Source organism: Aptenodytes patagonicus, chromosome 2 (genome assembly GCF_965638725.1).
Source record: "Aptenodytes patagonicus chromosome 2, bAptPat1.pri.cur, whole genome shotgun sequence".
NCBI lineage: Eukaryota > Metazoa > Chordata > Aves > Sphenisciformes > Spheniscidae > Aptenodytes > Aptenodytes patagonicus.
Genome location: NC_134950.1, coordinates 37825614 through 37841022, shown reverse-complemented (window position 1 = coordinate 37841022; position 15409 = coordinate 37825614). Strand labels below are relative to the sequence as shown.

At 40.3% G+C, this 15409-nt stretch overlaps 1 protein-coding gene across 6 annotated transcripts in view; it reads left to right on the top strand.

Annotated features, from left to right (window-relative positions):
* Positions 1-15409, top strand: part of SULF1 (sulfatase 1) — a 110566-nt gene that overhangs the window by 63190 nt on the left and 31967 nt on the right. For all 6 annotated transcript variants that reach the window (XM_076329587.1, XM_076329582.1, XM_076329583.1 and 3 more), the window contains 3 exons: positions 1123-1274; positions 3312-3481; positions 14303-14453. In XM_076329587.1, the coding sequence (XP_076185702.1) occupies positions 1123-1274; positions 3312-3481; positions 14303-14453 (473 nt within the window). The remainder of the gene's footprint in view (positions 1-1122; positions 1275-3311; positions 3482-14302; positions 14454-15409) is intronic.

Here is a 15409-nt window from a genome sequence, read left to right as displayed (position 1 = left end):
TGCAAACAATGAAGTTACTCAGATACCCCAGTAACTTGCTGGGACTGAGCCGGAGCTAATAAATCCCTAAAAACCCAAGTTGCAGGCCCAGTCAGGTGTTTTGTCACCACACTTCCCAGGCAGTGGAAAAGCAAGGCAGAGCCATCCAAACCGACTTTTTTATCCAGGCCAAAGACCATACGCAAGCAGCTAAGGAGCTTCCATACCCATCTGTCCCTAGAAGCAACACGGCTGCATTTGCCAGGGTACCATGCCAGCGTTAATCCTCCCTCCCAAAGCCAGTTGGCCAGCTTTTGGTGTCTGTGTATCTTTGGCACAAGCGATTCACAACTCCCAGATAGCTGGGAGCCCGCTGCATTGTGAGATTGTTTTCCTTTTTACTTCCTTCCAGAGGAATTGGCAGGAGCACCAGCAAACCCTCCCTGGCCCGACGGCAAAGGCTGAAAGTTTCAGTCTGAGTGGGTTCTGACTTGTCACCTGGAGCTAATGAAAAAAAATACACTTAGTTTGGCAGGCCAGGTAGAGGTAGTTGACCTCCAAGTCTTTATCTCTTCGTTAGTTTTGCCCTAGAGAAGCTGTGGTAGCCAAGCAGGGCAGGGATTTCCTCTTGCTCTACCCAAATGTGGCCCAGTGGGACAGAGGTCTGGACTTCCCAGACCTTTTATCAAACCAGCGAACATAGCCAGGTCGCTAAGCCCAAACTTTCAAAAGTCAGAAGCCGAGCTCCAAAACATCACAGGACTTGCTTAAAACCACAAGGTGTTTCTCAGATGTTTCCTCCGGGCACTGAGTTTTTATTCCATTTTCAAGTGGAAACCAAGAGAAACATACTCATTCTAAAAAAAAAACCAAAAATATTTCATGTGAGCACTAAATTCCAAAAGATTAAGAAGAAAACCTAAAGTCACAAAAGCTTTCAACTTTCATAAAAACTCTGGAAATAGCTTATTTTAATTTGAAAACCCTCTAAGGTATAAAAGGAACATTTTTGATAAAGCAACTCTGACTCATTCTAACACATTTTATCTTCATTCATGCATGCTTTTGACTCAGACTAAAAGACTTGGATTGCAAAGCCTCATGTGTGTGTGTGTGTGTTCTTTTTTTTTTTTACCTTCACAGCTTTTTTTGGGAAATACCTCAATGAATACAATGGCAGCTACATCCCTCCTGGGTGGAGAGAGTGGGTTGGATTAGTGAAGAACTCTCGCTTCTATAATTACACCATTTCTCGCAATGGTAACAAAGAGAAGCATGGATTTGATTATGCAAAGGTATTTTCCAGACACGTAAATGCTGCATCATTAATCCATATAAAAATCACTTTCAGATAATTAATTAACAAGATAATTAATTAATTAACCAACTACAACCAAGAAATTGAGATGTCATTTTCTCTCCAGGGCATTGCAGATCAATTTCCGTGTGAGAATATTAATCTCACAACAGAAGAAAGTTTCCGAGGGCTCTTCAGTGCAGCCTGGTGATTCCTCCCTCCCTCTCTCTGCTAGAAAGTGATAGTTCTGTGGCAGAAGCAAATAGTAAATAAAGGCCTTTCCCAAAAATAATCGTGCCCCTTGCACTACTGAACTTTAAAGTTAGCTGAGTGTGTTCAGTTGTTACCCGCATAAGAAACCTTAGTTAATGCTGTTTTCCATTATACAGTGCGCACACACAAAAAAAGGCTGTGCGCCTGTGGTGTCAGACTCCGGATATGAGGATGAGAATGGATAAGTGCAAGAACACAGCCGTTGGAATACTTCAGAGCTTATTTCTGCTCTTCACAAAGTTTGGAAAGTATGCCAAGGTGACCTGCCCACTGCTGTGAAGTTTCTCAGAAAGGCTTAGGAGCACAGGTCGTAGACTTTCCAGCCTGCAGAAAGCAATCTGGAATTTCCTCAGACTGTAGCTCACAGAAGATGATACAGATGTTGCAGCTGTGGTTTCTGACCCATGTAATGAGATTTTATTGGAAGCTCGCGATGCCTGTTTCTGATTTCCCCACCCGTAGAAATTACATGTTACTAATTATATATTTATATAGAGTAAAAAAAAAAGAAAATAAGGAATATTGGTTAGTTATACATTCCTTACACACCCTGTGTATGTAGCTAGAATAAATAGGCAAACAGGAGAGGAGTGGATGCTTTGGGAAAGCAGTCATACAGGCATTTCACTTGAACAGGCCACAAACCCAGAAATTATCACAACACTGGTGCCTCGCGCTCATTACCCATTTTGTACACCAAAAGGTCGCTCGCTGTCTCTTCCATATCCCTGCAAGGATTGTAGCAGCCAGGGCTTCCATGTGTGCTCCGAGCGTGCTACAGGAGAGGGGAAGGGGCAGGGGGACAGGGAGCGGGCAAGCGAGGAGGTCACAGCTGGCTGGCTTGTCCTAGCACCGACATGCGACACAGACCTTGTCCCTCAGGCTCTGCTTTTGCAGCTGTTCGGGGCCCCGAATCCACAACATATGATTAGTCATGCCTGGAAGTGCTTGAAATTACAAACATTGTCTCAGCACTTTCTCAATGAAGCTCGCACTAGACCTCCAGGCCAACAGTGAATGCTCCAAGGTGGCAGGTGGTTTAATTTAAGTTTTCATCTTTTTTTCTTAGTTCCATTTCCTCCCTTCGCCTTGTAGGCTTCCATTTGCCACCTTGGCTGTGGGTTAAGCCAGTTTATTAGCAAGTCACAACCTTAATCTCAGCAGCTGCACTGCTTAAAGTTGCACAATTAAACGAACAGAGCCTGCAGGAATTCAACTGCTCCCTGCATTCGCATGTGCAATTTCTTTGATAAAGATTTTTGCAATCTGTTGCCTGTTGTAGCTTTCTTCCACTTTGTACATATGCAAAAGTATACCCTGAACAAAGAGCACGCAAGAAATGTTTATGTAAACAAAAAACCAAGGTAAGAGTCAATGATTTCTTGCAGTTAGGAGCCATTATCTTGTGAAAGTGTTTTATCAGTGAAATTCAAGAAACATATCTTTGTTAGTATAGTCTGTCATTTTAAATGTTACTTAGCATTATATTACAAAATCTGGTAATCATATTTACTTAATGCCTTCTGTTGTATCTGATTTGCAAAATACTGTCTCGTTTTATGTGCCCTCGCCTGCTTAAGAAAGTAATTACTGCTCAGTCTCCCCTATGCTCCCTCGAATCATACATCTCTTTGATGGTGTGTTTTTACTTCCTGATCTGAGCTTTAATGAGGACTTGAAAATAACATAATAACATGATAGTATGTGATCTAATTAATCATGCACTTTGTAACTTTTGCTTTGTGTTAATCGTATGTTCCAGGACTACTTCACAGACCTAATCACTAATGAGAGCATTAATTACTTCAGAATGTCTAAGAGGATATATCCCCATAGGCCCATAATGATGGTCATCAGCCACGCTGCGCCCCATGGCCCCGAGGATTCGGCACCGCAGTTCTCAGAGCTCTACCCCAACGCTTCACAGCATATGTAAGTCAATATCACACACTGCCAGACCCGCTGCTTGTATCTGCTTCTTGTGAGGTATTTGTTTATGGAGAGGTTGTAGGGACAGAGAATTCAAATATAAGAAACCCATAGTAAGTGGTGAATGTTTGCTTGTTTCTTTTGCCATGCTTGCTCCTTTCTGGAAGGAGAGTGACAGCTCTGACCATTAATAAAACACAGAGAAGCTCTTTTCCTCCTGGGAAGTTGAGGGAGATTAAAAGGTCAGTATTTGGCTTTGTAAGGGCAGCTTCTTACAATACCCTGAAAATATGTAGACACAGGTCAGGATCTGTTGGAAAGATATTACTTCCTTCGTCTTCCTCTAAGATATGCGCTTCCTGGGCTCTAACTAACTGAATGCATTGAGAAGAAAAAACACCCTTTTGCAGCTTTTGAGTGTACCAGATTTGTTTATAGACTAGATACTGGCCGATTCCCAAAACAGCCTATTAGACTGCATTTTTAAATAACATGCTGAATCTTTTCTGGTGATTATACTATAATAAAAAAAAAAAGAACTCTTCATTTTGTTTCTAGAACTGAGGCCAACTCCAGGTAAAAATCTGAGAATAGTCCTGGATTTAACAGCTTGCTTTATAACTTCAATATTCTGGGTCCTTTTCCTCATAGTGAGGTGAGAGGGAAGCTTTCCATCGCCTTTCCGTCTACCGTGGGCATGTAGACCACTCTTCCCATTTGTGCTTAAACAATGTCTCTGCACCTCTTTCCACACAGAAAAAAACTTAATAAAATATTTTAGCTGGATTGTAGATTGATTTGGCCTCTGAAAATGAGGAGGAATCGGCTCAAACTGTGGAAAAACTCTGTGGTCTACAAATTGCATTTTGGACACTCTGCAGTAGCTCACACACAGGGGTGTTTTTTGTAGTTATATTGACTAGTTTAAAATTGCAAGGAGTAGCAGTTACTGCATAAACTGCATGCATAAATTGATCACTAGTTGGGACAAGAAAGAGATTTGCTGTTCATGGCACATGGTTAAATATTTGTTAGTTTGTATTTTTTTATCCTCTTATTGGCAGCTACTTTCTAGATATGCCACTTTCCCTGACCTTACATTCTTAACTGTATTTTTCTTATCCTATATTCTCAACGTTCCCACATTCCTGAGACTAGTCTTTGCAAGTAATGCAAACCAGTCAGCAATGTTTCATAGTTATTTAGATATTCAGGGTAATTCCTACCTGTGTACAGAAGTGATGAGATTGATACTTTAGTTTGTAAATATTCACTTGAACATGGTTCTCAAGTAATCATCCTGAAGAATGATTATCACCTTTTTATGTCCTAAAGGTAAAATAAGATAGACATGAACACATAGAACCTGTCATATCGGGTTGTATGAAAGATCTTTTTAACTCAGTATCTGGAATTGTGTGCTCCAGCAGAAAGCAGCAGGGAATGCTTAGGGGGAAAAAAACCAAGAGAGATTCCTTTTCCTCGTTTTTCCAGCTTCTGAAAATCATCAGTTTAGACGAAGCATCCAGGCCATTGTGCCCCATTCTCTTTGCATCAGTCTGATCTCTTTTTGAACCATGGTGGCAGCCCCACCATCTTGTGGCAACAAGTTCCACAGTGTCACCCCGTGCGTCGAGGACAAAGGACCACCTTTTCTTTCCTTCTAAACCTGGAGCTTGCCCATGCCACCAGTGTCCCCTACTTCCCATCCTGTGAAGAATAATGAATAGTCACTACATCAAATTTAATGGACCTCTCCCATGTCTTCTTTCAATCACCCCTTTTCATAGCAAGAGAGTTATATCTATTTGTTCTCGCTCTGTTCAACAGATTGCTTCCCGTTTAGCGGCACAGATTGCCTGGCCTCAGGCAAGCCATCCTGTTTGCTGGGGGACTATCCATCATGCAGGAGGGTAGGATTCAAACTGTTTCCGCTTAGCTGTGGGGACCGTGTCTGGAAGAAAAGCACTGAATCATTGTATCTCACCCTACCTCTCCCCAGGCCAAAGCAACTCATTTTAGGCTCCGTGCTCACTGTCCTCTGATAAAAGAGTGCTTGTAGGGACTTGCATTGGTTTATCATGCTCCTGACACTTTCTACTGCTTGGTGTTTTCAGGCTACTTGTTTTCTAGCTTGTGCTGCTAGAACCAATGGGTTTAGTTAGTCTCCAAAATTTTAACCACCTCTCCACCTTATACAGGTTGCATGTCACCTGCGAAGGTCAAATGAAGATCCTAGTTATCTATTTGCAGGCTTAGATTCATCTGAGTACTTGTGTAAATCAGTTTTTATTTGCGTGGATTGCTGGGGTCTAAATACCTTCCTCTGCTAGGCTACTTGTGAAATAGACCAGAATATGAGACTCAGCTGTGCTGCTTCTTGTCTTCTGGTGTTGTTGATTTCTTGGCAACCTTCTTGCAAAGAGTTTTTTCTCTAGTGACCTCAAGAGATCCTTGCTGGGTTGTTTTGTGTTTCTTACTGCACTGACTGACTGCATGTGTTAGAGTTCAGTCCGCAGACTAAGAAATGAGACAAACTGAAGATAAACTGCCAATTTGGGTGGCTGAAGCCTCCAAATAACTGATTTCTCTAGCAAAAATATCAGTAACATGCTCTAAAAGATATAAGAAGTTCAGTTCTCACAGAAATATTCGGTGCTCCCTGTGAAAACAACACAAGAACAATAAAATCTCTCCTGCCAAGGTTTGTGTAATTTGAACGTTTAACCCTTAGGTTTTCTTCCTTGGTGGTCAAGCACCATTTGAATCTCTTTCTTTCTGACCTTGGGTGACAGCCATCTGACCTTGGATTTCGTTTTTAAAAATGTAGTTGCTATATCATGTTACTGTAACGCCTACCTCCAACAAAGAAGGGAAACCAGGTCAAAAGCTGCTTGCTGGCTTTACAAACTGAGATGGAAGGTTATACCTACAAACCAAGGATTAAGATAGCCTGTCAACCACATATGAGGGGAAGTTTTGCTTAAAAGGACAGTAGCTGAAGCAGACCCTTAAATTATGTGACATTTCTTTGCTGGTAAAGTACCTATCATTTGATTGAAATGCTGCCTTTATAGATTTTTAAATAACACAAACCAGAAGTTTGTTTAGAAGTTTTCCACTTGCGCATATGCAGAGGGCAGCGGCTACAGCAGAAAATGCTCCAGTTCAGGGAGAGTTCTGCCCTCAAATGTGGGTGTCCGTTGGTCTCATTTCCCCACTTAACAAGGAAAGAAGAAAATCAAATGAATGCAGCAGCAAAGTCCATAAGATTTATGAAAAACCCATCAAAGCCAAAAAGAAAAGGAAGAATTACATACCATCGTTACCTTACAATCTTGTCCTCCTCAGCCCAAACAGCCTGCTGGAGTGGCATGAAAAATCTTACAAGGACAAGAAAGGTAATGATGTGTACAGTGTTTAATCATTAATTTTAACTGATCCCTGTTATTTCTCATTAGCTCCAGTTTAACAGACTGTATCATACTGGAAGCAGCAGACCCTCTCTATTGTTTTTAAACATCCATTCTCCCTCCCACTCTCCCACCTCTCCTTTCCTTAAAACATGTCCTATTTCTGACACCTAAAAATAATTCTGAAAGTTTATGCTGGCTGCTATCACCATAATGAGTAATATACTTTCTGAAAATAAATCATACTAATGCATGTACTCTAGCTATGCCCAGAAGTTATTTCTGTGGAAGAAAATGGGACTGGAGAAGATGTACTAGATGAAAGCAATACATAGATTTTTGCTGTGGTGACGAACATCATCTGTTGGGGAGCAGGGTTGCTAGACCTTTGGAAATGCTGTTGTTAAATATGAAGTTATGACACAAGAGGTGGTTCTCTAGGTGTCCCTGGCAGCCATTACAGGGGAATCTTGTTCCATCAGACAGCTGAGCAGGAAAGCTCTGACTCAAAGGATGCTCTAATGAAAGCCTGAATTCTCAGTTACGCTCAGGGCCTCTGGCACTTTAACTTCCCTTTAGCTTCCAGTGTGAACCAGTCTTAGGGGAACTGTGAATCAGACCTAAGCTGTTTATAAGCTGTGAAGTTAGCAAACATTAGAAGCAAAAATCTGTGGGAGGCAGGTTTACTGAAGAATGTAAAAAATGGAAATCTGAAACTGCTGGCTGTGCTGAGTTAAAGATCCTTGGGCTGGCGGGAGGACTGACAACGAGATTTTATGGTTACCTGGAAGTAATCCTATTGCCAGGCTAAATATCTTAGGAGGAGCAGCTAGAAATGGTATCTGGGAAGAGATCGGAAAGCTTCCCAAGGTAATGTGAGAAAAGGTAGATGATATGAAAGGCAGAGCTTTAAATTTCCATTTAAAGATAGTATGAAATGTGCTGAATGACCAGGTCTGGTGGTAGCGGGGTATTTGCAGTCGTGAAACGTGAAGAGTAATGCTGTTGCACCTCCAAATCCCCAGAGCAGTCTTAACTGCAGATTTGGAGGGTGAGATGGCTGCATTCAGGGTGCCTTCTAGTCACTGAGGCTGTCTAAAACATCTGCCAGTTACACTGGTATTTCTTGTCATGTGGACACTTACCCATTAGAGTAGGATCACACATTTGCATCAGTAATAAATCTTGACATGTCAGTGTGTCTTGTCACAGCTGGCCTGAGGCCCACTTGGACTCCTGACTTAGACATAAACGATCAAAATCATCACACACATCATTGCGAGTGTGACTTTAAACAGGACTAGAAGAAATAGTGTGATACAGAAATGTGGTAAGATTCGAGTTACACAATTAACTTCTGCAGCAGCAACAGATAATTTTTCCTAAAATAAAAAGGTGTTATATTTAACAGGTAACAACTTTTTTTTCTTCTTTATTCCGAAATATAGCAGTTGTGTTACACTTCATGAGTGAAATTTTCATACCTCACATCCCCAGATACATAAATATCCCTGGGTTTAAAAGATTCCCCTTTTAAAAGGCAGCGAAAGTAGACCCAGAATGGTGAAATTCAACTTCACGTTAATATTGACTGTGCCACTGGTCATGTTTTTTTGACTTTTAGTTTTGCCCAGAACCTTCCTGCTTTCCAACAACAGTGTCTAAACCTGGAAGTCTACTTTTCCTGGAAACAAAGGATTTGTTTCCTTTGTTTATTTACTCTTTTTTTGAAGAAACATGACCACTTATGCAATATTTGCTAAATCATATTTCAAAGAATAATATAGGTGTTAATTTCGTACAGAAACTATTCATTTTTCACAATGAGTTTTACCATAGGTATTATTTTAAAATGTTGTTGGCTTTCATTTTTATGAAACAAAAATATTCCTAGGGCATATAAGTACTGTATTATTTTCACTGACTGGAGGACTCCCAATCCAAACAGAAGATTAGCCAAACACTTTTGGGATAAAAACCCCCGAGAACTCTATGGAATTATTCACAAACAACATTTTTAGGCAGCATTTTTGTGAACATAATTTTCTTTTGTTGGGTAAAGACAGGAGGGAATTAGGAGATTGTAAATAGAGGCAAATGCAGATTTTTAGTATGAGCAATTGAACAAATGTTTGTAAACATGCTTGTTTCTTTCCATGTTAATCCATCTGAAATGGAAATGTATCTATTTAGATCAAACTTTTAGAAAACCAATGTTAAAGTTGCACTGAATTCTGGGAGCTCTTAAAACATGCTGTACTCTGCTTTATTTCTTTTCCACACAGATACCGCAACTGTGTAAACAGCATTAGCCAAGCTGAATCTCCTATTCTTTTCTTAACCTGTAAAGTATTTTTTTGTAATAATGATTTGCAGAAGGGCTTTATTCCATTTGTTTCATTGAATAGCACACAAAAAAGCAGTTCAGTTTCTAGTAGAAGGTAGTGTAATTCATTTCTGAATGATTGCTATTTGAGGACCCATTTCAATAGGTCCTCAAGTACAAGCATACGTTGGTTTGGGTTGCTGGGTTTTTTTCTTTCTTGTCTAACTTAAAGTTATTGTCGTATCTTAGAAGCCAAGTAAGATGCATTCTCTATTTTAAACTTCAAATTTAAATATACAAATATAGTAAATATGTTGTCAGTAAGAGAAATTAAAATGTGTGATATGAAATGCTGATTGTTCATGTAACTGAAGGTTATTGAGGCCTTTTGGATTCAGGCCACAAAGTTGAATGCTAATATAATTCCTTTCCTCTCAACATGCTTTAAGTATCTATTTGAACCAATGTTTACAGATAAATAAATGATAGGTTTGATGGTGAATCTTTCTTTAAAGAGAAAAGTGTACTAATAGATATTTACTCCTTCCATAACCTATAGAACTCTGTATCACCACTGTGGCCTTTCCTGCTGCAGTTTAACAGGTGGTAAATAGACAGCGAATGCAATTTCCATGATGTAGCATGAACAAAACAATGCGCATTGATGCAGAGACATTAAGTGCTAACAGAACTCAAACCACGCAAGTCACCCCTTTCCTGAGGAGACTGTAATCTAAGGCTAGAGAAGGCTAATACTAATTTACTTTTTTGATTTTTGCAAATTGCACATAAAATGGGATGATTTCTCTGTAAATTTATTCACATAGGTGACTGATTACGAAATCTCAGGGTGAATTATTTTTCTCATTCTGAGAATGCATTTATGGGAAAGTACCTGACTGGATTCAGCATTTGTTATTGTTAAGCAATTGGGATTCTTTTGTTAGTTAAACTGGGGTGTCAGTTTGAAATTTTATGAACCTGACATCTTCCAGTGTCCTGCCCAGTGCCAGAACAGACCTGTCATGGAGTGCCAAGAAGTGTCTGTGTAGTAAATTCTGCATAGTATGTGTTGGACAAATGTGAGAAACTGAGCGATCTAGATTTGCCCAAGCTAGCATAGCCTACAAGAATGACAAATACTGTACCTTTTTAGTAGAGTAATCGTGTGCTCTCTCAATCCTTACCCCCTCTACAGATTTAATATTCATGTAGTATGTTGCTGGTCATTTTAGAACCGACCTATATGAAGGGGAGCGCTTTTTCATGTTATCTATTTTTGTAACATGTAAAATGAACTCTCAGTCAGTCTCCGGGCACACATTCAGAAGTTTAAGTGCTTTACTCTTTGCTGATCAACTAGCAAGAATGACCTTGAAATCGGACACTGCTCCTTACTGCACTCTGGGGCAGCACCTGAGCTGTTCAGGGGCAGCCCAGCAAAGACTGACAGGCAGGTGAGCAGTAGCTCCTTGCCAGACTTAGGGGCCATGGACAACCCGACAATAATGGGGTACCTGGCACTAGCTGCTGATCATGGATCAACAAACGTGCTCAAGACAAGATAGCTTCCATGACTGAGAAGAGGCAATAGAAGACACGGTACATATCTTCAACCTTACATTCCCAGTGCTAAGAGGAATCAAGGAAATGTAGACGTTGGTGTTACTTTGCAGCAGTGCTTGTCAATAGAGAGCAAAGCCGTTCCCAAAAATGGAAGAATAGAAACAGTGACAGACTGTGCCATGATGACTTTCAAGGCCTTATAACAGTTGAACATTTAGTTGATATCTCTGACTGCTTCAAGAAAAAAACAGTTGTGATAAACAGTTATCACTGACAGGGAAGAGGTCTGTCTACTTGGAAGGGTTTTCAGAAATCGGCAATATTCTCCCCAGAATTCACCTCTGTTGTGTTTGTTTAGTTTTTTTACACAAAAAAAGGTAGACAGATCTGAGGGCAATGTCAGATCTTGTGCCTGGTAAGCAGTGCCGTTCTGGTGGATTTCTGCAAGGCGCAACAAACAGGGGTATGTAGGTAACATAGACGACCTGTGGGGTTTTTGGATTCCTTTCTTCCTCTTCCCTAGTACTTTCTCCTCCACTCTGGACCCCTGTTTCACATTTCTCCATCAGCCACTGGCACTGGATATTTCACAGAAGGTCCTGTTCCTTGAATTATCTGGGAGGAAAATTATGCTCACTCTCTGCCTACTGCATTTCTCACCCAGAAAGTTCAAAATGCATTTGGAAAGTGTCTGTGAAAGGTTTTAACCGCCCTGCTAAACCCTTGAGTGCTGCTTTTAAAGACTATCCATTATGTGGAGGAGGCTTCTGACAATGGCCTGGGAACATGAGACCTGGGCCTGCTTCAGCAGCTGGCTCTCCTTCCTGGCACAGCGGCAGGCTGTCATGGCGCTGCCGGCTGAGTGCAGCTCACAGCCACCTCATCCCTCCACAGCGGGGGCACTCTGGAGTCCGCTGAAAAAAAGCAGGGTTTTGCTGGAAAACGCCGATTAATCAAAACTGAGCTGTTTCATGGGAAAACATCTCATTTGACAAACTTCCAAAGAAACAGAGGAAAGTTTGCACTAGAAGTATCCTTCTTTTCTGTCAATGTGCCTAATACCTGATAGGTGACCAAAACTCCTAAGACTTGCTTCTTCAAGATCTAGGGCTCCATTAGTCCATCTGCTAGAACTGCTGGCTAGCCAACAACCCAGAGGACTGTGCTTCTGGGCACAGTTTCATTAATTTTGTGGTAGTATAAACATTCCTTTAAAAAAATCAGACTTCTACCATAGGAAATGTCAAAATTTTGACTTTTCAACCTGAAATGAAAGAATTTCCAGCAGAAAAGGAATTTCACTTTGTTTGTCTTTGCTAACCTTTCCATACTTCTTAGGAAGAAAGTACTCAAGGAAATGTTCACAAATCCTGTGATACCATTGTCTCACTTCTGTTTTCCCTTGATGCTAATGGTTAAGTAGGTTAGTCAAAACTAGCTGTATGTACTAGAGACATACGTACTTCTCAAATTCTACCTAAATTCTCAAAAATAGTCTCCAATTAAAATGTGGACTCCATTAATTTATTGCCGTTGACTATCAGTCTATTACATTGTCCATTCAGCCAATTTTTGTCTTCAGAATATATAGTTATAGGTTATACGTACTGATACAGTAAAAACAACTGCTTCAGCAAAATGAACTGCTTCCACCATTCTGTGATCACATACAACCATGTCAAGAAAAATGAAAGCTAAATGAAGGACTGGACAAAGGTGTGACTTTAAGTTATCAGTATACAATGTTCTGAAATTGTTCAGTGCTACCTCTTATGAAAGGACAACTACACAAACATTTATGTGGGGAAAACATACCTTTGGGTAATGCACATATTAAAATTATCAGTATCTAAACAGTAAATTAATATTGAATTACATTTTTGTTATAAACTGAAAAGAGAACCATAGGAATCAAATTAATCCAATCACACAACAGCATTTTTACATTTTCTATTTACATTTATTTTTCAAAGGTAATACTGCAGTGTATTAGAAAGAGGGAAAAAATAAAACCCAAAGAACTTCATCAAAACAGCAAAGCCTAGATTCTCAAAGCCTAGATTGTGCAAGTGTTAGAGAAGGAAAGTGGTCATATGTAGGTGAAACCGTTACGGGACATGGATTTTATTTGGTTTCTCTTCACCTTTTAGTTGTCCTGTATACTAGGTGTAAACTCAGGAGTGATGGGAAGTTTTTGTACTGTGCATATCTGCACGGCAAATTTACTTGGCATATTTTTTGCAGTACCTTTTCTTCAGAGGTGATATATCTGGAACGTATTCTTGTTTCTTATATGATATCCTTCAAAAATTCACTGGCTGTGGCTAGAACTCCTGTCTTAAATCTTTCCTTTGATGTGTTTGTGCAAACTCCTAAAGCGTCCTTCGTTGCTTCAGTAGGACTCTGTGCCATACTTCTTAGTACTAGTATCGATAGCAGTATTAGTTCAATATTGTTGTCATAGTTCATGTTATGCTGGTAATGCACTGGGCTTTGTATTCACATAAAAAAAATAACACCTCAACAGTATTTAGTGTATAAATAAATGTTATTTTGGTATGGGCAGAATTTGCACGTCTACCACATCACTGGGCATAACTGGGACGTGGCTCAGGTGAGGGCCAAGGGCCAGTGATGGAGACTGAACGTGGGTCTGGAGTCAACGGTGCTGGTTGCAGAATTTGCACGTCTACCACATCACTGGGCATAACTGGGACGTGGCTCAGGTGAGGGCCAAGGGCCAGTGATGGAGACTGAACGTGGGTCTGGAGTCAACGGTGCTGGTTGCAGCACTTTCTCAGCTCTCTCCTTCAAGGCCACAGCATGGCTTCGGATCAGAGCTGACCCTGCGCCTAGGCAGCCAGCCCCAGGGGGGTTGTACTCAGGGTCCTGGCAATGCCTGCACTCGCCTTTGGTGATGGGGAGGCGAAAAAAGTCAGTGCTTTCGCTCTTTGGGGCATCTTGAAAACTGGTAACACCGGTGTTATTGTTCTTATCTTAGTACTGACTACTAAATTTTTTTATCCCACAGGAAAATATCTGTCTTGTGAGTTTCATTGAACTTGTGCTAATATAAAGATAGTTTCCCCACTGGAAGCTTCAGGGCAATTTACATTAATACTAAGGGGAAGTAGTCATCTTTGATCTCTGACTTTCTTCATTTTTCTACTTATCTTTATGGGATGCATCATTCAGCTGAGCATTTTTAACGATTACAGATTCTTTTGAGAAATAAGTTTTGGCGTATCCCAAACATTAACATGGATCTGGTAGTGGTCTTTGAGCCTGAAATAAAGCTCAGAAAGCAAGTGGTTAAAAAATGTTGAGGAAGTAATGTACAAACCAATGAAACCTGGAAGCCACTGAAGTGATGTTTGTGATATTTTACATTAGGAATACCAGCTACTACATGGAATATGTGATTTAACTGTTTGTTGGCTCTTCCTGTGTTAGAGGAGTTCCCACCTTCCTCTGATGCCTGTGGTGCTGCACTTTTCAGATCCTTTCTTTTCCTCCCAGCACTCCCAGCTATAACTATGCACCAAACATGGATAAGCACTGGATCATGCAGTACACGGGGCCCATGCTGCCTATCCACATGGAGTTTACAAACGTCTTGCAGCGCAAAAGACTTCAGACCCTGATGTCAGTTGACGACTCTATGGAAAGAGTGAGTTCAAGAAACTACTGTGAATACAATCTTATTAGTTGATTACAACATTAAATGAATTCTTTCTTTACCTTCACCAACCACAGCCTGGGGAAAGCCCCTGAGCTACAAAGAATTACTCCACATATCCTCAGTAGAAATGAATTCTGTTTATGTTCTCTGCAACATAGTGCCAAGCTCCTCGCTTGCTTCTTTCAATTGCTGGGTGAATAAACTGATGATTTTTTAAAAGGGAAAAGTCACTGGGCCTAATATAAAGCCTGGTATTAACAGAAGATGCATCACCTGCGTGTACACATGGATAGACACAGGTGCACACATGACAATTTCTATTCATTTCACACACTCCCTTCACAGTTCATCCTTCAGCTGAAATCTGGGAATTGGCAAATCACAGCAACTCAGGTGTCAGTCTGCTAGTGTTTGCAGAAGTTAGGCAATGCAGTGTACAGCTAATTATAGGTAACGTGATACATGAACTATTAGGTGTACTTTGCATGACTTTTTGTTCAAAAATCAAGCACCATGACCAAAGATCTTCCCCCAGAGAGATTTCTTTAAACTTTAATAAAAATTTACAGCCTTTTCCCAAGCCCACAACTGTAAGGAATGAGAAAGTTGTAGTCTAACACAGTAAATCAAATCTGAGTACTATTTGCCCTAAATCTGTAGCAGACTTTTTTCCCAAGCTGTGTTTGAGTACATAATGACTTTTGGACATACTAATGCAACTGTATTAGTATTAACATATTTTGCTATTTTAATTTTCTGGACCTGTTTAATTTTCCCCTCTGTCAAATGTGAAATTGAACTTGTAAGTTGAATTTTTTAACAGCACAGTAAAGACAGGATGTAAAAATGTTCATCCCCAGCATGTCTGTTTCAACAACCTCATTGATGTCATGTTTGGTTCTGTGTATTCAAGGGAGTAAAATTATGGTTATAAATGATTATGC